The sequence below is a fragment of the Leucoraja erinacea genome, chromosome 16, assembly GCF_028641065.1.
Source record: "Leucoraja erinacea ecotype New England chromosome 16, Leri_hhj_1, whole genome shotgun sequence".
Classification (NCBI taxonomy): Eukaryota; Metazoa; Chordata; class Chondrichthyes; order Rajiformes; family Rajidae; genus Leucoraja; species Leucoraja erinaceus.
Genome location: NC_073392.1, coordinates 40,584,039 through 40,606,900, shown reverse-complemented (window position 1 = coordinate 40,606,900; position 22,862 = coordinate 40,584,039). Strand labels below are relative to the sequence as shown.

The 22,862-nt window shown below is 43.7% G+C and overlaps 1 protein-coding gene across 1 annotated transcript in view; it reads left to right on the top strand.

The window, feature by feature from the left end:
* Positions 1–22,862, top strand: part of slc6a11b (solute carrier family 6 member 11b) — a 187,162-nt gene that overhangs the window by 147,840 nt on the left and 16,460 nt on the right. The window contains exons 10-12 of the mRNA XM_055648238.1: positions 7,945–8,057; positions 14,119–14,256; positions 21,141–21,243. Coding sequence (XP_055504213.1) covers positions 7,945–8,057; positions 14,119–14,256; positions 21,141–21,243 — 354 coding nt within the window. The remainder of the gene's footprint in view (positions 1–7,944; positions 8,058–14,118; positions 14,257–21,140; positions 21,244–22,862) is intronic.

The following is a 22,862-nucleotide window of genomic DNA, read 5'->3' as shown; positions in this document are numbered from 1 at the left end:
AAGGTTTCCATGCGGTTCCCGGAGGTTGCAGGTGGTTGCCGGAGGTTGCAGGTAGTGGAAGCAGGTAGGGAGACTGACAGAAACCTCCGGGAACCTCCGGGAACCGCACGGAAACCTTGGGGCGCAAAGTCTCCAGAGGTTTCCGTTCAGGTTTCCTAAGTGGGACAGGGGCATAAGTTTCAAACCTTGCGATCTAAGGAATGGATATCCGATGCCACCTTTCTGGGGAAATGATGCAAATATTTAAAGTTATTCCTGATGGGTACTGGTTGGTGTTGCCTTCGTGCCTGGCCTGACGTCAGCAAATGTATTCCTTCCGGGAGACATTAAGCTGGTTGGTGCAGCCACTGTTCATTGTAATGTAATGTTAGTAACTGGAGATTTTGCGATCCACCCTTTCAAACCAGCATAGGCAACTAGGCTAGCAGTACCACAGAGCAGCTCTGATAAACGGTGCAGTGCTTGGCTCGGTTCCAAAGACCCATGAATCCGTCAGTGTGGGATTCCAGGATGTGTTTAGTTTAGAATGATACAGCGTGGGAACAGGCCATTCAGCCCACCGACCAGCGGTCACCCGTACTCTAGTTCTATCCTACACTCTAGAGACAATTTACCGAGGGCCAATTAACCTACCAACCTGCACGTCTTTGGGATGTGGGAGGAAACAGGAGTACCCAGAGACAACCCATGTGGTCACAGGGAGAACATGCAGACTCCATAAAGACAGCACCTGTGATCAGGATCAAGTCCAGATCTCTGGCATTGAAAGGCAGCAACTCTATCGCTGCACCACTGTGCTTCCATTTCACTAATTACCAAGATTTAACTCTCCACCTCCCTCCAATTTTAGGCATTCTCACTTCATATAGCCTCACCATCACCTTGTATTTTCTGATCATTCTTTCTCTAATTTTTCCCCAATATAAACATTCTGAGCATTTGCAAAATGTCTTTAGGAAGTGGTCTGCTTTGCCTGCTAGGAGGAGTCTCATCTCTTCCAAGTGTAGTGTTTCGAACTTGTTTGAAATCCACATTTTTATTGTTGGTATTGGAGCATTTTTCCAAAATTTGAGTATAAGCTTTTTTCCCATTATTAGCCCGTAATTAAGTAAGTTCTTTTGAAACACGTTTAATTCGGGGTTACCTTCCGATATTCCAAAAATGATCCATTCTGCTTTTGGTACAAGTTTTATTTTAAATAATTTTGTGAAGATTTCAAATATTTTGTTCCAAAATGTTTGGATTTTTATACAAAAAACAAAAGGGTGCGCTATGTTAGCTCCTTGTGACTGACATTTATCACAAATGGGTGAGACATTGGGGAAAAGTTTATTTATTTTAGTTTTTGAATAATATAGTCTATGTAATGATTTATATTGAATTAGAGTATGTCGTACATTGATCGAGCATTTATGCACATATAGTAAGTGTTTATCCCAGCTCTCTTCTGAAATTTTTATAGCTAGTTCTTGTTCCCAGTCTCTTCTAATACCATCTGTTGTAGGTATTTCTATATTTAAAATAATATTGTACAAGTATGATATTAGATTTGCTGATTCAGCCTTTGTCTTCATGGCTTCGTCCAATAAGTCTCGAGGCATGTTATGATAGTCTTTTGTGTATTTTTTCAGATAGTCACAGATTTGAAGATATTTAAAATATTGATTATTTTTCTAATTATATTTCAGTTGTAATTGTTGAAATGATAATAATTTTCCTAATTCATACGTCTCCGAGCGTTTTAATTCCCATTCTTTCCCATTGTGTAAATGATTTATCTATAATTGAAGGTTTAAACGACGGGTTATTGACTATTGGCATTAAAAGAGATAGATTTCTTAATTTTAGAGTCTCTTAAATGATTATTTTGACGTTTTCATTTCCTTTTGGTCAAATTTCCATTCATTCTGCAAGAGCCTGACAAGGTGAGTCAGAGATCAGTAAAGGTCTGTAAGGGATGGGACTAGGAGCAGAAAGGAGTTGGGGAGATGAATGAATGAATGAATGAATGAATGAATGAATGAATGAATGAATGAATGAATGAATGATGAATGATGAATGCATGAATGAATGAATGGATGAATGAATGTATGAATTAATTAATTATTTAATGATTGAATGATGAATACTCTATCGTCAGATGTGTCACGTCACAGTGAATTCTTTACTTGCATACCCAAGGTATGCAAATAGTCACCACATAAAGGGCACTGACAGTTACAAAGTATCCCTTGTCAGATCCCTTTGTTCCCCTCCCCTCCCCCACCCCCCCCACCTTGACAGCGAGTCCTCCTTTGTTCTTCCTCCCCTCACGGTGCCCCGCCCCACACCCCCATGCCAAGCCCCCCCTTTGTTCGCGGCAGCACAAGGTGACCAGGGTTATTGGGCAGAAAGTGAACCAGATCAGTTGTTCCATTCCGTTGTTCTGTTGCTGTGCTTCAGCTCAATTAAGCTGAGATTTAGTACAATGCCAAGAAGTCCAAGAATAATGTGCCTTCATTCACAGGTTTACAGCTACATATATTTACATGTCGAAACAGTGCACCATCAAGTGGCAACATTGAGAAACGGCTCTGTAAAAACCAATAAAGGAAATAGATTTTTCATGGAAGACATGTAAAAGATTTTATAGTCTGCCCATTAAGCACTGCTTGAATTTGAAAGAAAATAATAAAACAAGTCTGCTTTGTTTTCTTCACGTAAGAATGCCAAATAAAATCACATCTTCCCTCTAACTGGACATGTAATGTGCAGGATTTAACCTGACAATCTACATATTTGAGGTTGATGAATTTAGATAGACTTTACTAAGCAATGCAATATTGAAGTAATGAGGATCCACAGTTTCCACTTTACACATTGACAAAGAAGGTGCATCTATCTAACTTAAAAGAAACTTTAAGCAGAAGCTGAAATAGATTTTCTTCTGCACTTCACCCTGAATCTAGACTGTGTCCTGAAATGTATTCATTAGAGTTGTCATGCAAAGGTCAACTTAGCTGCTGAATACCTCTTTATGGCCCTGTCCCATGGTACGAGTTCATTCCAAGAGCTTTCCTGAGTTTAAAAAAGAAATCAAACTCGTGGTAAGCACGGAGAATGAAAGTAGCGGCTACGTCGGAGCTTGGGGATGTCTCCTGGATAAATGAGAAGATAGGATGAGAATAAAATGCTGGCTTTGCATGTCTCAATGAGTAAAAATATAAATAAAGAGATATCTGGGGGTTTCATAGAAACATAGAAAATAGGTGCAGTAGGCCATTTGGCCCTTCGAGTCTGCACCGCCATTCGATATGATCATGGCTGATCATCCAACTCAGTATCCTGTACCTGCCTTCTCTCCATACCCCCTGATCCCTTTAGCCACAAGGACCACATCTAACTCCCTCTTAAATATAGCCAATGAACTGGCCTCAACTACCTTCTGTGGCAGAGAATTCCACAGATTCACCACTCTCTGTGAGAAAAATGTTTTCCCTCATCTCGGTCCTAAAAGATTTCCCCCTTATCCTTAAACTGTGACCCCTTGTTCTGGACTTCCCCAACATCGGGACCAATTCAGAATGGAATTCTGAGGTTGCAGTCTTATTTTAAAAGGGACGCTTTGCTTTTGTTTTCTTTTCCCAGACCCGATAAGCATTTAACATGTTTCTCTTTCCACAGATACTGCCTGATCTGTTGAGTATTCACAACGTTTTCTCCTTTCAATACTTATGTAGGTTTTCAAAAGACAAAAGACAATAGGTGCAGGAGTAGGCCATTTGGCCTTTCGAGTCAGCACCGCCATTCAATGTGATCATGGCTGATCATCCTCAATCAGTACCCCGTTCCTGCCTCCTCCCCATATCCCCTGACTCCGCTATTTTTAAGAGCCCTATCTAGCTCTCTCTTGAAAGCATCCAGAGAACCTGCCTCCACCACCCTCCGAGGCAGAGAATTCCCCAGACTCACCACTCTCTGTGAGAAAAAATGTTTCCTCGTCTCCGTTCTAAATGGCTTACTCCTTATTCTTAAACTGTGGCCCCTGGTTCTGGACTCCCTCAACATCGGGAACATGTTTCCTGCCTCTAGTGTGTCCAAGACCTTAACAATCTTATATGTTGCAATGAGATACCCTCTCATCCTTCTAAACTCCAGAGTGTACAAGCCCAGCATTTAAGATTTACTAGACTAAGTGGGACCGGTTGGGTCCCAGCATCACACGGGAGGGCTGGTCACCAACGCAATATTCCACTTCACCACCAATTCCAATATTGCTCACCAGTGGGGGGAGGGGGGGGGGGGGGGGGGGTGTCTGTTGCGCTAGTATGGGTGTTGTGGGCCGAAGGTACTGGTTTCCAGAGGGCTGGTATAGACATTGTGGGTCGTATGGATGCTTGGGCAGGCATCCAACTGTTGCAACGATTTTAAAAGCCAAGGCGAGGCAAACAATTGGGCTGCAGACACCCGACAACCAAAATTCATTTGTGAACACAAACTTTTTAAAAAGGGCTGCAGCCGCTTTACAGCCTTATCGAGGGGACTCACCGTGAAGTAGACGTGCGTTCAGTGTTATTCGCAGCTCAGTCTCTGCCAGACCCTGTCGCTTTCTGGGTCTGGCAGAGACTGAATGAGGCTCGACACTTCCTGGTTTTATAGTCCCTCCCCCTGCCGCCAGCGGGGGCAGCAGAGAGAATGGTGAATTTTGTAAAAAACATTAATATCTCTGTCAATTTTCATCGATGGGAAAAATCCTCCGCACTCGTACGGCGGAGGGGGGCTCTGAGCGAGGTGGCCAAAAATAACGGCCGTAGGTGGCGCCGATCTCTCGGAAATCGCAGCACAATCGGCCAAAAGCAGTCAAGATCAGAGATTTAGTAATATATAGATTATTACATGAATGCCTCACAATTGGCATTACCCCCATTAAAGTGCATTGCACTAAGTTCTATCAGTTTATTTGTCAGCCTTTGGGATAAAGTCAATTAAACCTATTTGTTGAAACAAAGAGAAATAAGACCCGATAGAGCACAGAAAATAAACAGGCAGTTCAGCTGACATTCATGATAAAGATTTTTAAAAAATCAACACCGGTTTTTCAACTTCAGTTCAGAAGAAAGGAAATCTATATTTCGGTATGTTATTGTACTTGAAATATGTTAGTGTACTTTAAATTACACTGCCTGCTCAGAATCAGAATCCTTAACCAGTCTGAAGTAGGGTCTTGATGCTGCCTGTCCCGCTGAGTTGCCCCAGCTTTTTCACCTTCTACAAGGCGAAACCAGGAGGCAGCTCGAATGTCGGTGAAACATCACTCCCTGACGAGCTCAATGCGTTTTACGCATACTTTGACAGGGAGAATACTGATGTGCCTTCCCGATCCCCCATTCGCTGTGATGGCATTTCAGTCTCAGTCACAGAGGCCGATGTCAGGAAATCCTTCAGAGGGGTGAACCCCCGAAAAGCACCTGGTCCTGATGGTATACCCGGTGTGTTCTAAAAACCTGTGCGGATCAACTGGCGGGAGTTTTTACGGACATTTTCAACCTCTCACTTCTGAGGTCTGAGGTCCCCTCCTGCTTTAAAAGGGCATCATTTATACCGGTGCCCAAGAAGAGTAAGGTGACGTGCCTCAATGACTATCGACCAGTGGCACTAACGCCGTTGGTGATAAAGTGCTTTGAGAGGCTGATCATGGAGCAAATCAACTTCTACCTCGACAAAAACCTGGACCCACTGCAGTTTGCTTACTGCCACAACAGATCAACGGTGGATGCGATCTCGCTGGCCCTCCACTCCGCACAGGACCACTTAGACAACAAAAACTCATCTGTCAGGCTGTTATTCATCAATTACAGATCGGCATTTAACACAATCATCCCGTCCAAGCTGGTTACCAAACTCGCAGAACTGGGTCTCTGCGCATCCCTCTGCAACTGGATCCTCGACTTCCTCATCCACAGACCACAGTCTGTTCATATTGGTGAAAATGTGTCAGCCTCGATAACAATCAGCACGGGAGCACCTCAAGGCTGCGTGCTCAGCCCCCTGCTGTACTCACTCTATACTCATGACTGCGTAGCCAACCACAGTGCGAACTCCATCACCAAGTTCGCTGACGACACCACTATTGTGGGGCGTATCACTGATGGGGATGAGTCAGAATATAGAAGGGAGATCGAGCAACTGTCCATATGGTGCCAGCACAATAACCTGGCCCTCAACACCAGCAAAACCAAGGAACTGATTGTGGACTTTGGAAGGAGTAGGAGGGGGACCCACAGCCCCATTTATATCAACGGGTCGATGGTTGAAAGGGTCAAGAACTTCAAATTCCTGGGCGTGCATATCTCTGAAGATCTTTCCTGGTCCGAGAACACTAACGCAATTATCAAAAAAGCTCATCAACGCCTCTACTTCCTGAGAAGATTACGGAGTCGGTTTGTCAAGGAGGACTCTCTCTAACTTCTACCAGTGCACAGTAGAGAGCATGCTGACCCGTTGCATCGTGGCTTGGTTCGGCAATTTGAGCGCCCTGGAGAGGAAAAGACTACAGAAAGTAGTAAACACTGCCCAGTCCATCATCGGCTCTGACCTTCCTTCCATTGAGGGGATTTATCGCAGTCGCTGCCTCAAAAAGGCTGGCAGTATCATCAAAGACCCACACCATCCTGGCCACACACTCATCTCCCTGCTACCGTCAGGTAGAAGGTACAGGAGCCTGAAGACTGCAACAACCAGGTTCAGGAATAGCTACTTCCCCATCAGGCTATTAAACCAGGCTCAGACAAAACTCTGATTATTAATAACCACTTTCTGCTATTTGCACTTTATCAGTTTATTTATTCATGTGTGTATAGAAACATAGAAATTAGGTGCAGGAGTAGGCCATTCGGCCCTTCGAGCCTGCACCGCCATTCAATATGAATGGCTGATATATGTATATATTTATATAATGGTATATGGACATATTTATCTGTTTTGTAGTAAATGCCTACTATTTTCTGTGTGCTTAAGCAAAGCAGGAATGTCATTGTCCTATACAGGGACACATGACAATAAACTCACTTGAACTTGAACTTTTTGTGTCCTTCCCAAAGCCTTGCTCCATCACAGGGGAAAATATCGTGCAGATGGGCATCTGATTTTACAAGGAGAACATGCTGGACATACTCAGCATGTCAGGCAGCATCCACACAGTGAGGGGCCAAGTCAATGTTACAGACTGATGACCTTTCATCAGCCTACAGCACATCTCAATCATAAACTAAATTAAAGAAGGGAAGGATCAAACACAAGAAGGTCGAAGGAAATTTTTACATAAAGCTGCAGATGCTGGAGATCCAAAATAGAACAAAATATGCTGGAAATGACTTCAGAATTAAGGGACAGAAGTTTAGGGGTAACATGAGGGGGAACTTCTTTACGCAGAGAGTGCTAGCGGTGTGGAATGAGCTTCCAGTGGAAGTGGTGGAGGCAGGTTTGATTTTATCATTTAAAAATAAATTGGATAGGCATATGGATGAGAAGGGAATGGAGGGTTATGGTATGAGTGCAGGCAGGTGGGACTAAGGGGAAAAAGTTGTTCGTCACGGACTTGTAGGGCCGAGATGGCCTGTTTCCGTGCTGTAATGGTTATATGGTTATATGGTTAAATACTCAGCAGGTCCGGCAGCATCTTAGATGAGAAACAGAGCATTGTTTCACGTTGAACTTGTATATCGAAGAGTCTTTTACCACAAACATTAATTCTGATTCTCATTCCACGGACTTGCTGAAAGTTTTCGATTTGAATTTTGCACCTTTTTTGATTCCCTGTTTAACTCTGCAAGTGAATTTCAATTCCTCATCACTATCCTTCAGAATGATGACTGAGATTTTAAAGATACGTCTGGCTGCCTCAAATTTTGCCTCCGTTTTGTCCATTCTGTCTATCATAATCGAGGCCTTTGTGTTTCTCCTCAGGTCCTGGGCTGACTTTCATTGCCTACCCGAAAGCGGTCACTATGATGCCTCTCGCTCCGTTGTGGGCTGTCCTCTTCTTTCTGATGCTCATTTTCCTTGGACTGGACAGTCAGGTAAAATAAACATGGAAATGCTTTCACGTTGAATAATGCACAAACCATTAAAAATGAGCTGGAGTCAGAGCTGCAGAACCCTCTGAGTCTGAATTGAATTGAGTACTTTATTGTCACATGTGACATGTCACAGATAAATTCTTTGCTTGCATATCCAAGGTATGCAAATAGTCTGTTACAAAGTTACTTTTAAAACGTTACCTGTGCCCCCTCGCCAGGTCCCCCTTTGTTCCTCCCACCTCCCCCTCCCTCACAGCTGGGTCCTCCATCGTCCATTGCTGTTCCCACCTCCCTCATGGCGGTCCCCGCACACGGGTCCTCCTTTGTTCCTTCCCCGGCAGCGCCGTCCTCGCTTCCACGTGTCCGCCCTCGTCCGTCGGTCGGTGCCATCATCGACCGCCGCACCGACCTCTCCACCAACGCCGCCGTGTCCTCTCCAGACACCTCTGGCGCCGGCCCAGGCCCCAGCCGCAGGCTCCGTAGACCCAGGCACCGATGGCTGTGGGCTTCATCAACTCGCGAGGCTCCAGTTCCGGCCTGCGAGGTTCCAGCCCGTGAGGCTCTGGCCTCGGCTTCTCAGCGGCATCTCCGGAGCGAGACTGCAAACTATTATCATCTATACAGGGCAATGCATTGGTTGGAGCATTTATCTGTGGCATGGAAGATTTTGTGCGTAATTTCCAATTTATAATTATTTTTAGTAATGCCAGATATCTCCAATGTAACTTTTTAATTAAAACATTTCCAATTTGTTAATAAATCCTACGCAGCTGTTCTGGATGTCAATTTTCATTCAAAATTTAAAGACCTTCACTTGTAAAATTCATACACTGCAAGGGCCAGGAAGCGAGCGGGCAAGATCATCTCTCACCCCTCTCACCCTGGCCTCAAACTCTTTGCATCACTTCCCTCTGGAAGGCGACTCCGTACTGTCAAAGCTGCCACAGCCAGACATTAAAAAAAGCTTTTTTCCACGAGTAGTAGCTCTACTCAATAACCAAAAATCTGTAGTCTCCTTTAACTCTGGTATTTGATTTAATTCACATGTTTAATCAATAATGTTTTATTATTAATGGTTTATGTGTCATTTCTAACTGTTACTGTATGTCGTTGTCATTTGCGGGCGGAGCACCAAGGTAAATTCCTTGTATGTGAATACTTGGCCAATGAACTTATTAATTCATTCATTAATTCATTCATACCTCTCTGAGCTTGTGAGGTTGATGACTTCCTTGGCGGGTGGCTATTAATTGAGGAAATCCATGAATCGTGCTTAGTCAATGTTCCCTTTAGCCTTTATGCATGGAACGCATGGTTTTAGTAGAGACAGTGATGGTAAATCCTCAAGTGAAAATCTGTTGTTTCTCTTTTGAAGACTAGAATTTAACGAATGAAAGGATGTTTTGAAAAACAAAAGTGAATACAGCCTTTGCATAAGTAAAGAGAGGAAAGTGTTTGGGGAAATACGTACTTTACTGGCTTTACCTCACGCTAAACGTTATTCCCTTATCATGTATCTAAACACTGAATGGCTCGATTGTAATCATGTACTGTCTTTCTGCAACAAAGGTTTTTCACTACATATCAGTACACGTGACAATAAACTAAACTGAACTGAACTGAACAGAAAATCTCTGGTTTCTGCGAAAGAGATCCAGGGGTTTACATGGAAATGTTAATATAGCAGCTGCTCTGACGATTGAAAAAACACTAAATTCCTGCTTCCACTCTCTCCTCCCTGCCAAGCACCTGGCTACTTCAGGTCCTCCATTTAATGACCATTCAACTTCATCGGAGAAGTATAAAACCGCACTATTGCTAGGCTATAGTCCAGCTATTTGTGGGTGGCACAGTGGTAGAGTTGCTGCCTCACAGCGCCAGAGACCCAGGTTCAATCCTGACCACGAGTTTGTCAGTACGGAGTTTATACATTCTCCCCGTGACTAAGGGGTTTCCTCCGGATGCTCCAGTTTCCTCCCACACTCCAAAGACGTATACATTTGAAGGTCAATTGGCTTCGATTAAAATGATAAATTGACCCTAGTGTGCAGTGCCGGATTTAGATGAAGAGAGGCCCTAAGCTGTTCCACTTGTGAGGCCCCCAACGACCGGACAGCCATGGCGGCCAAATCTCCCACAATTCAAAGCGAGGGAGAAAGTGCCCAGCGCTGACCAGTTGCCATTGCAGTGCGCATGCGCAGGGCGGCCGATGATGTGCTGGCCGTGGTTGTGTGCATGTGCAAGGCGTGCCGTGCCGGCGGATGAGGAGCGAGCGGAGCCCGGTGGCCCGGACACGGATAGCGGGGGGAGATGGAGAGAGAGAGAGATAGAGAGGGGGGCCGCCCAGAGTTGAACAGTAGGTGTTCTGCCTTGGCCGGAGGCCCCCCTAGACCTCGAGGCCCATCAATTTTTTCGGGGGGCCCCTAGAAAGTGGGGGCCCTAAGCTATAACTTGTTTAGCTTATACGTAAATCCGGCACTGCTAGTGTGTACAATAGTGCTACTGTACAGGGATTGCTGGTTGGTGCGGACTCAGTGGGCCGAAGAGCCTGTTTCCACGCTGTATCTAAACTAAAATCTAAAACCCAAGAGCTTGAAAACAAAAATGCCAGGATAGCAATTACTTTTAAAACTTTTTTTATAATAGACGGTACCGTGTGGGATTGCCACCATATTACTGGTGGACTTTGGATCAGTTGGTATCCAGAGAGCAAGGACTCAGAAATCCAAATACCTCTCAAAATATCTTACATATAACCATCACTCTTATTTCCCTTGAACTAGTTCATTGTCTTGCTGCACCCTCTTGCAGCAATGTATCCCAATCTCAATTAGACTGTAGTGACTGTGGGATCCTCTATTGTGGTCTACATAAGCAAATAATCAGAAGGTGAGCTGTTTAGTTTAGTTTATTGACATGTGTATCGAGGTAACATAGAAACATAGAAAGTAGGTGCGAGAGTAGACCACCAGGTCCGTCGAGCCCGCACCGCCATTCGCTCATGGCTGAACACTAAACAGACACACTTACCCACAAACAGTAGACACAAGACACAAAACACAAGACACTATCCTCCCCCTTATACCGCTATCACCCCTCTCCACCCCAAGAACCTCGTGATCTCCTGGGGGAGGCAAAAAACCGGATAAAAACCCAGGTCCAATTCGGGAAAAAAAATCCGGGAAATTCCTCTCCGACCCCAATCCAGGCGATCGACACTTGTCTAGGAGATCACTCAGGTCTTACTATACTAACCATACCTAGGTCCATATCCCTGCCCTCTCCCCGTAGCCCCTTATCCCCTTGGCAGCTAAAAAACCATCTATTTTAGTCTTAAATATATTTAAAGTTTCTGCTTCCACTGCTCCCTGGGGCAGTGAATTCCATAAATTAACCACCCTCTGGGTGAAGAAGTTCTTCCTCATCTCAGTTTTAAAAGAGCCCCCCCTTATTCTGCAACTATGTCCCCTAGTTCTAGTTTCCCCGATCATTGGGAACATCCTCGGTGCATCCACCCGATCAAGGCCCCTCACGATCTTATATGTTTCAATGAGATCGCCTCTCATTCTTCTAAACTCCAAAGAGTAGAGTTCCAGCCTACTTAACCTCTCCTCATATGTCAATCCCCTCATTGCAGGAATTAATCTTGTAAACCTTCGCTGCACTGCCTCCAGGGCTAGTACATCCTTTCTTAAGTATGGACCCCAGAACTGTACACAGTATTCCAAATGTGGTCTCACTAATACTGTGTACAGCTGCAGCAAGACCTCCGTCGGTACTCAATCCCCCTAGCAATAAAGGCCAAAACTCCATTGGCCTTCCTGATTGCTTGCTGCACCTGCATACTAACTTTCAGTGATTCATGTACTAATACCCCTAGATCCCTTTGCGTTGCATTACAACGCAGCTCCTCCTCATTTAGAAAATAACTTGCCCTATCATTTTTTTTCCCAAAGTGAATGACTTCACATTTATTAGTATTAAATTTCATCTGCCAAGTTGTTGCCCACTCACCTAGCTTATCTATATCCTTTTGCAGACTCTTCCTATCCTCCTCATCCCCTACTTTTCCTCCCATTTTTGTATCGTCCGCAAATTTTGATATATTACACTTGGTTCCCTCCTCCAAATCATTTATATAAATTGTGAACAACTGGGGTCCCAGCACCGACCCTTGCGGAACCCCGCTAGTTACCGGTTGCCATCCCGAGTATGAACCATTTATCTCCACTCTCTGCTTCCTATTTGTTAGCCAATCCTCTACCCATGCTAATATATTACCCCCAATCCCATAATTTTTTATTTTTAGCAATAGTCTCTTATGTGGCACCTTGTCAAAAGCCTTTTGGAAGTCCAAGTATACCACATCCACCGGTTCCCCTTTATCCACCCGGGTTTTTACTTCCTCAAAGAATTCGAGCAGATTCGTTAAACAGGACTTCCCCTTCACAAAACCATGCTGGTTCTGTCCGATGAAGTCATGTTTATCCAAGTGCCCCGTTAGTGTTTCTTTAATAATTGTCTCTAACATTTTACCCACCACCGATGTTAGACTAACCGGTCTATAGTTACCCGCCTTCTGTTTACTTCCTTTTTTAAATATAGGTGTTACATTGGCCATTTTCCAATCCACTGGGACCGTTCCTGCCTCCAGGGAGTTTTGGAAAATTATCACCAATGCATCCACAATCCCCACCGCTATCTCCCTCAAGACCCTTGGATGTAATCCATCAGGCCCAGGGAATTTATCCTCCTTCAGTCTCATTAATTACCCTAATACCACCTCCTTGGTGATCTTAATAGTATTTAGCTCCTCCATTCCTACCGCCCCCTGTTTATCCAGCGTTGGAATATTTTTTGTGTCTTCTATGGTGAAGACTGATACAAAATACTCGTTTAATGCCTTTGACATTTCCATGTTCCCCACCAACAACTCTCCAGTCTCACCCTCCAATGGACCAACGTTCACCTTAGCCACCCTTTTTCTTTTTATATAGCTATAAAAACTCTTACTATTAGTTTTTATGTTGTTCGCTAAATTCCTTTAGCGGTACAGTGAAAAGGTTTTGTTGCGTGCTAACCAGTCAGCAGAAAGACAATACATGATTACAATCGATCCATATACAGTGTATAGATGCATGATAAAGGAATAACGTTTAGTGCAAGGTAAAGCCGATCAAGGATAGTCCGAGGGACATCAAAGAGGTAGATAGTAGTTCAGGACCGCTCTCTGGTTGTGGTAGGATGATTCAGTTCCCTGATAACAGCTGGGAAGAAACTGTTCCTTGATTACGCTGCTGGCCTTGCCGAGGCAGCATGAGGTGTCAATTGAGTCACTGGAAGGGAGGTTGGTTTGCAGACGTAACACATCCATTACTGAAGGCAGCATTAGGAAATGGTGGCGGTGTTGAGCTTGCATGACTAGTCTGCAGACCCAGGTTGAAATCCTGCCATTGCAGCTGTGGAATTTAAATGTAATTAATAATCTAAAATCCTATTCTCCTCTGGCCACTGTGAAATGCCTATGAACGGTGAAATGCCATTTCCTTTGGTAAGTTGTGGTTTGGCTGACTGACTGTGCTGGAGGCCTCTGTCCGAGCTGCCCCATCAATGTGTGGTGCCTCCACTTGGTGCGTCCATTGCTCGAGCCACTTGATAACGCAAATTCACAAACTCTCCTCGGTGCTCTGTCCCGTGCGGGTCCGCGCCTCAATGTGGCGGAACGTTTTGCGTTCAGTGCAAACTTGGAAAGATCCTTTGTTGACGGGAATGTAATAAAGTCGTGTCAACCAGTTTAGCTTGAAGCTGCAATCCGAAATAGGGACACCAAACTCTTTCACATGTGGAAGGTGGACATAAAATGCTGGCAGACACTTTCAAGCTTTTGTAGTTTCTGCTCAACAGAAGGGGAGGAGAGAGAATGAACCAGATGAGAATGGTCCTTGATTGTGTTGCCTGCTTTCCCAAGGCTGCGTGTAGTGTAGATGGTCTGGTTTACATGATGTACTGTACTGCATCCACAACCCTCAAGTATTTCAACATAACTTTTGTTTCCTTGCAGTTTGTCTGTATGGAGAGCCTGGTGACTGCTATAATAGACATGTATCCCAAGGTGTTCCGTAAAGGATACAGAAGGGAGCAGTTAATTTTAGTTATTGCACTTGCATCTTACTTGATTGGATTAATAATGGTAACGGAGGTAAGCTAATTAAACTGAAGCTTTGTGTTCATATTATAAATTTATGCAAGACCGAGTCGGGGAAATTATCTTTCATTTATTTTCACTTTAGAGCAATAATTATATTTGAAATCTGATATAAGAGTAGCAATTTAATTTTTCAAAGGAGTTTTAAATAGTAAAATATTACATTGTGGTAAAAACCAAAAATATATTGACACTAAGCTAAACGAGGAGAACTGGGATGATGAGATAGGAATTAAGAAACCTTTGCGGAATCCACAACATTAGATCACAAAAAGGAAGGTCTCCATTATGGAAACTACTGCACAAAGCTACTCCATATTTTCCCTATCACCTGCACGTTTTGCTCCTAAAGTGGTGATCTATTTTCCTTTTGCAAGCCATGATTCACAATGCTTCCACTCTCTTTACAGGTGATGAGTTACAAATCATTATCCCACTGTGCTTAAAAATGGTTTTCCCTTGTGTGACTTTTAACTTTGTGTCCCTTTGTCCTGGAATCATCCACGATTGGGAGCAGCTTCATTTCATTTAGCAAATCTAAAATGCTCATACTGTCCACTTCCATCAAATGTCCTCCCGCTGGGTTTTTTTATTTTTTCCCCAAGAGAAGAGCTCCCATTGTACTTGACTAACTTGTGGCCAATCTTACTTGGGCTGGAGCAATTCCCTCATAGAGAAAGCCGCAAGAAATCAGTGAAGAGAGACTGATGGCACCAAAGACGGGGTAGGATGGTAGGAGAGATGGCATCGATGCAAGGGTTGGAGAATTGATGTGATGGCTCAGATTTGGCAGAGAGAGGAAGGCAATGAATGTAGAAAGAGGCAAAGAGAATCTGAATTTTTGACTGAGTTTGTGTGAGATGATCGACCACTCAATGCAGGGCATCGAAAGGTGAAAAATATAAGACACTATAGCTGGAACTATTGGACGGATATTGGGTTGTAGACGGTAGATGCTAATGGTTTTAAGTGGAAGTGCAGAAGATGGACAAGTTCATCTTCTAGGAGGCTGAGAGAGTACCAGAACCATACAGGAGAAAGACTCATAGAGTCATAGAGTCTTACATCGTGGAAACAGGACCTTTGGCCCAACTTGCCCACACCGGCCATCTACACTAGTCCCACCTGCCTGCATTTGGCCCATATCTCTCTAAACCTGAGATAGACACAAAATGCTGGAGTAACTCAGCAGGACAGGCAGCATCTCTGGAGAGAAGGAATGGGTGACATTTGGGATTGAGACCCTTCTTCAGTCTGAATTCTCAGACTCCTTTGTCCTATTTTCACACCTTACATTCCCTTATCTATGTATCTCCGTGTAAGAAAGGGAGATAGGTTTGAAATAAGTAATGAGCTCATCGCCAAAGCTTCTGCCAAAAAAAAGAATGGCACTTGACAACATAGATTTCAAATAACAGACATTAAAAGAGGAATTCCTTGGTTAGAAAAAAAACTGCAAATTTATCCCAGGAAGACTGGAGGTTTGGCCAAATAGCCATCCGGGATTGATCCCGGAGACCAGCAGAGTTGGTTTTAGAAATGCACCAACAGATGAAGTGGAGATGAAGACCAGCAGAAGTTGAGGAACAATGAACGAAGCAGGATAGTGACCCAGATAACTCCCTGTGTCAGTACAGAGAGGGAAGTGATCCAAGGAACAGCTGTAGGGAGAGGGGGATGTAGAGACCAGGATATAAAGCTGAATATATATATATAGATATAAAGACCAGGAATAATCTGCTCACAACTCAAAATCTTGGTGACATGGCGACAGACCGTGTTTTATGAAGTGCATTTGTACAACATAAGATGCAAATTTTATTATGTTTTCACGGATTTTGGACCATCGACTTGACACAAGTTGAATGGGAACTGCTTCAGCTGATTACACTTGAAAAACAATGAAGACAATAAAATCTGAAATATGATGAGCAAATCTTAATAATCTCCCTGAACTCATTTTACAAGCTCTAATTGCACAAATTGGAATTGGATGATTTGAATTTACAACTTTATTGACTGAGTTTCATAAAGCTTTATGCGTAGAAATGAAACAAAATCAGCTCCCATTTAAGCGTGGCCCAATATCATTTATTTGGCGTATGTAAAAATGGACATGAACTATTTAAAAACATATATGCCAAGATAATACTAAAAGGAAATAAATGTGTAAAACTAGAATCTGAAGTATGAAAAATCCTGAATTGGCCTAGAATTCTCAATTGACCTGGCAGTGGTGCAGCGGTAGAGTTGCTGCCTTACAGCACTTGCAGCCCCGGAGACCCAGGTTCGATCCCCACTACGGGTGCTGTCTGTACGGAGTTTGCTCGTTCTCCCCGTGACCGCATGGGTTTTCTACGAGATCTTCTGTTTCTTCCCAAACTACAAAGATGTACAGGTTTGTAGGTTAATTGGCTTGGTATAAGTGTAAATTGTCCGTAGTGTGTGTAGGATAGTGTTAATGTGTGGGGATCGCTGGTCAGCGCAGATTCAGTGGGCCGAACGGCCTGTTTTCGCGCTGTATCTCTACCAGTGCCCAGGGCAGGGGAAGTGAGAACCCCTATATGAGGACATAGTTCAAGGTGAAGGGGGGAAAATTTAATAGAAATCTGAGCAGTAACTTTTTAACACAAAGGATGGTGGGTGCATGGAACGAGCTGCCAGAGGAGGTAGTTGAGGCAGTGACCATTGCAACATTTAAGGAACAATTGGACAGGTACATGGATACAACAGATTTAGAGGGATATGGGTCAAACGCAGGCAGGTAGGATTCATGTAAATGGGACATGTTTGTTGATGTGGACAAGTTGGGCCAAAGGGCCTGTTTCCATGCTCTATGACTCTATGACACTGCCCTCTAGTTCTTGACTCCTTTACCCTGGGAAAAAGACTCTGTGCATTCACCCTATCAATTCCGCCCATGATTGTGTACACGTCTATATGATCATCCCTTCAGCCTCTTTCGATCCAAGGAATTAAGCCCTGGAGCTTAGATTCTTGAGTCCAGACAACATCCTCATAAATCACCTCTGCACTCTTTCCAGTTTAATGACATTTTATCCTATAGCAGAGTGACTAAAATTTGGACACAATACTCCAAATACATAGTATTTACCAACATCAAAAAATAGAACATAGAAAATAGGTGCAGGAGGAGGCCATTCGGCCCTTTGAACCAGCACCGTCATTTATTGCGACCATGGCTGATCATCCCCAATCAATAACCCGTGCCTGCCTTCTCCCCATATCCCATAGAAACATCTCGTACAATTGTAACATAACGTCGCATAACGTATGTTCTGAATTCCACGAATGATGAAAGCCAGTTTGCCAGAAGCTCGCCTCACTTTCACTTTCAGGGAACTATGTACTTGTCCTCCGAGATTCCTCTGGAACATAACACTCCCCAGGGCCCTACTGTTCACTGTGACGATCCTGTCCCGGATTGACTTCCCAACGTGCAACACCTCAAGGGCGTGTCCCACTTGGCGATTTTTTCGGCGACTATTGGCATTATTGACTGACGTATGAGGTCACCAAAAAGGTTGTGGCGTGATGCGACGTGACGTGACGTGGCGTGATGACCTATTGACGCCTGGTGTCTCCTCAAGTGTCACAACATTTTTTTTGTCGCCGCTGGATTTTGAAATGTGCAAAATCTTTCGGCGACCCTGATACGTCAGTCAATGTCAACGGCAGTCGCCGAAAATATCGCCAAGTGGGACAGGCGCTCAACACGTACCTGAAGTAAACTCTATTAGTCATTCCTCGGCCCACTTGGCCAGCTAATCCAAATCCTGCTGTAGTTCTTGATAACTATCTTCATTGACTACAGTAGCCCACATTTTAGTGTCATCTGCAAACTCACTAATCATGCCTTGTGCATGCACATCCCAATTGTTGACATGGATGAGAAACAGCAATGGGCCCAGCACTGATCCCTGAAGCACTGTATGAGTCATAGACATCCAGTCCAAAAAAAACCACCTTCCTTCGCCACCCTTTGTTTTCTGACATGAAGCCAATTGTGCACTCATGTTTACAAAGTGTCACTGTTCTGGAGAAGCTTCTGATCTGTGTCACAAAGTGACTCAATGTATCCCGCATTCCAGGGCAGCCTTCACTTGAGTTTATACATTCATCAATGGATATCCCTATCCAAGCTGGTGTCCTCTCAAGCCAAAGTCTGTTACTGCTACATTCTGTTGGTCAGGACACGAGAAATCATTTTGCTGACCATACTCGCGATAGACAATTGAAAAGGAAAATGTATTAACCATTCAAATGCAGTCTCCACCTCACGGTAGTAAATTAATCAACTTGAATTAAAACGATTGGACTGCATGCTATAATTAATTCAACATGTCTAAGTTATTCTGCACAAATTCCAAAAAAAACATTTATTCTAAAGAAAATGCATTTTCAACTGCAGAAAACATTATATTCTGTTCCTCCTAACTTGTCCCTGGAAAGGCTGTCAAAGGAAAATGGCGTGGGGTGCAGATATCATGGGCTGCATCTTATTCCAAAGGTCACTGTCAAACCTGGAACTCAAAGATGCATGCCTGTGTTTTCCATGAGAGGCTGAATGGATTTGACGAGGGACAACATAAGTTTAAAAAAGTGAACTAGCCAAATAAAAGAGCTGGCCTTCACATACAGAATTATCTGGGCACACATTTATAGTGTCATAGAGTAATACAGTGTGGAAACAGGCCCTTCGGCCCAACTTGCCCACACCGGCCAACATGTCCCAGCTACATTAGTCCCACCTGCCCATGTTTGGCCCATATCCTTCCAAACTCATCTAACTGTTTCGTAAAGGTTGGGATAATCCCTGCCTCAACAACCTGCACTGGCACCTTGTTCCATACACCCGCCACCCTTTGTGAGAAAAAGTTACCCCTCAGATTCCTAGTAAATCTTTTCCCCTTCACCAATGTCCTCTGGTCCTCGATTCACCGACTCTGGGCTAGTGACCCAGTCTATTCCTTTCATGATTTTATATACCTCTATAAGATCACCCCTCATCCTCCTGTCCTCCAAGGAATAGAGACCCATCCACTCCCTTTTGCTCACACCCTCTAGCCCTGGCAACATCCTCGTAAATCTTCTCTTCACCCTTTCCAGCTTGACAACATATTTCCTATAACATAACTGAACACAATACTCTAAATACTCTACAACACTGCTGTCCCAACTTCGATACATATTCATCTGTCTGATAATCTATGCCTAATTGTCACCATCAAGCTAGAAGTGTTGACGGCTATGCTTTCAGCTATCAAAGATCACAACTCTGGAATTTCCTCCTTGAACTACTCCACCTCTCTGGCGTATGTTGATGCACTCCTTATACTCATCTTCTTTGACGAAGCTCTTCACCATCTGCCCTACCCTCTCCTGCTGTGTTTGGTGAAAGATTTTACTTGGTAAAATGCTCCTGTGAAACAGCTCTAAACATTAGATCATATTAAAAGCACTGTAGAAATACAAGTTGCTGTTAGTGCCCAGTTTTTTTCTTGGTGTGTACGGGATAGAACTAAGAGGAACATTTGGCCCCCTCCACTGCCTGGTGGACCGGGACCAAAATATACTTACCTACCTGTTACAGTTAACATCTTCCTGGTAGTGTCGAGGAAATAGACACAGTTCTTCTGCCTGAAACCAGCAACATCTTTGTTAATGAATGCACAATAGAGACCAATGGCATACACAGGACCCTACAGTAACTTAAATAATCAAAAGGCTTTCCTTTAGGAAGGAGATGAGGAATTTCTTTAGTCAGAGGGTGTGGAATTCATTGCCACAGATGTTTGTGGAGGCCAAGTCAATGGATATTTTTAAGGCAGAGATAGATAGATTCTTGATTAGTACGGGTGTCAGGGATTATGGGGAGAGGTCAGGTGAATGGGGTTAGGAGAGAGCGATAGATCAGCCATGATTGAATGGCGGAGCAGACTTGATGGGCCGAATGGCCTAATTCTGCTCCTATCACTTATGACCTTCAGCACTCCTCTGGGATGTGAGCACAATGCACATCTCCAGCAGGTGGAACTTCAACCTAATAGGTAGGCCTTAAGGGGAATGGTTGGCGATCCAGCCATGACGTTTGAGGTAAGTTGTATTAATGTTTTTCTTTGGAGTGCATATTTTCTGGAAACATATTCAATTAATCAAAACTGATCTCAACGACCTTATCTTGCCCAATTTAAAATTCAACTTCACAATTTCACAAGTTATAGGAGTAGAATTAGGCCATTCGGCCCTTCGAGTTTACTCCGACATTCCATCATGGCTGACCAGTGCCTCCTTATCCCACTTTCTTGCCTTCTCCCCATAACTCTTGATACCCGTTCTAATCAAGAATTTGTCTTATCTCTGCCTTAAAAATATCCACTGACTTGGCCTCCACAGCCCTCTGTGACAATGAGTTCCACAGATTAACTACCCTCTGACTAACTCTACTGCACCAGCTCCTCCCTGTAAAATGAGAAGAATCTTATTTTAGTCTGTAAACCTTCCCTCGAATGCCGAGTGCAGTGATTTATGGGTTACATTTATGCCCAGGAAGATACTCTATTTTGTAAAGTGTAGGGAGAAACTGCAGATGCTGCTTTAAATCGAAGATAGGCACAAAAAGCTGGAGTAACTCAGCGGGACAGGCAGCATCTCTGGAGAGAAGGAATGGGTGACGTTTTAGGTCTGAAGAAGGGTCTCGACCCGAAGCGCCACCCATTCTTTCACTCCAGAGATGCTGCCTGTCCAGCTGAGTTACTCAAGCGTTTGAATCTATTTTGTAAATGTATTTGCAAACATTATGTGAACATTATGTGATGAAAAATGAAGTGCCTAACCAATTTTCTTTGTATTTGAAGGGAGGAATGTATATTTTCCAGCTGTTCGATGCTTATGCTTCGAGTGGCATGTGTCTCCTGTTTGTGGCTTTTTTCGAGTGCATTTGTATAGGCTGGGCCTATGGTATGTTATTCATAGCTTCTTCTATATTTACTGACAAAGTTAGTCTTTATTTGTGGATTGCTGAGTGCGAAAGTAGAATGAGATAAATGTAGATGTTTGTATCTCATTCAATGGATATATGCTTATAGATTGATGGAAGAATAATATTTGATGTTGGGATGTCAGATGTCCCATAACTGGAAGCAGGAGAGTCAGCAACTAAATACAACATAAACATCTCAATGACATGCCCCCCTTTGCCAAACTTTATGAAATGTTCGGGACATGGCTACAATACGATACGATAGAACTTTATTTATCCCAGGAGGGAAATGGATCTGCCAACAGTCATAAAACACAAGACACATGAAACAGGAAATTAAAGTGACGAGTGGAAAGGATTGGGGATGTGCAAAGATTGGGGAGGGGGGGGTCGAGGGGTGTCAGTCTACCCCACGACAGAAGGGGGAGGAGTTGTACAGTTAAATCAGTTGTACGCTTATAATACAATACAAAGGTAAGATACAGCTTTATTCATCCCCGGAGGGAAGTTGGTCTGCCGACAGTCACAACACACGACAAGGCACACAAAAACTTGAAATTAAAATTCAATTAAAAGTAAATTAACATTGAAAACAAAAAGGAAAAGACAAGCGACTGTTGGCTACTGCCATGTGCACAACGCCTTCACGGGAACGACCGAACAAACAAATAAACAAACAAATGCAGACTTATCCCCTGGGCAAAGGATTCTAAAACTAGAGTGCCCCCTCCACCCCCCCACACCGGGTCCCCCTTTGTTCTACCACAGTCCCTCATGGCGGTCCCCGCACGCCGGCTCCCCCATTGTTAATCGTATATTATCTACATCTACGCTCTTTTTTTAAAGATTGGCATGAAGACAATGGGCCAAATGGCTCCCTTTTGTGCTGTCAATATTTAATTCTCATGGTTTTATCAAAGATTTGTTGAAAATTATTCTGTGTTATGTTCAGTGGAATAATAATAATAATAATAATAAATTTTATTTATTGGGCGCCTTTCAGACATCTCAAGGACACCTTACATAGGTTAACAGGAAATATAAACATATAATCAGAATAAAATAAATAATAAAGACATCACAGAATTCAGGGTGCCAATATTTCCTTGACGCTATAAAACAGAAGTGTTCCCACAATGCCTCAGTTGTAGGTGGCAGAGAGAGTGGATTAGTACCATTACTGTTGCACAAGTAGAACTATACTATCTTTCGTATCTCACACGCACACACACAGACAGGATAAACTATATACAAGACATCTGCCTTTGTCCTGTGCAGTGCCACCTGCTGCACGGGAGGAGCAGCGGGTCCTCCCACCCCACACAGTCCACCAAACATAGAAACATAGAAATTAGGTGCAGGAGTAGGCCATTCGGCCCTTCGAGCCTGCACCGCCATTCAATATGATCATGGCTGATCATCCAACTCAGTATCCCGTACCTGCCTTCTCTCCATACCCCCTGATCCCCTTAGCCACAAGGGCCACATCTAACTCCCTCTTAAATATAGCCAATGAACTTGCCTCAACTACCCTCTGTGGCAGAGAGTTCCAGAGATTCACACACTCTCTGTGTGAAAAAAGTTCTTCTCATCTCGG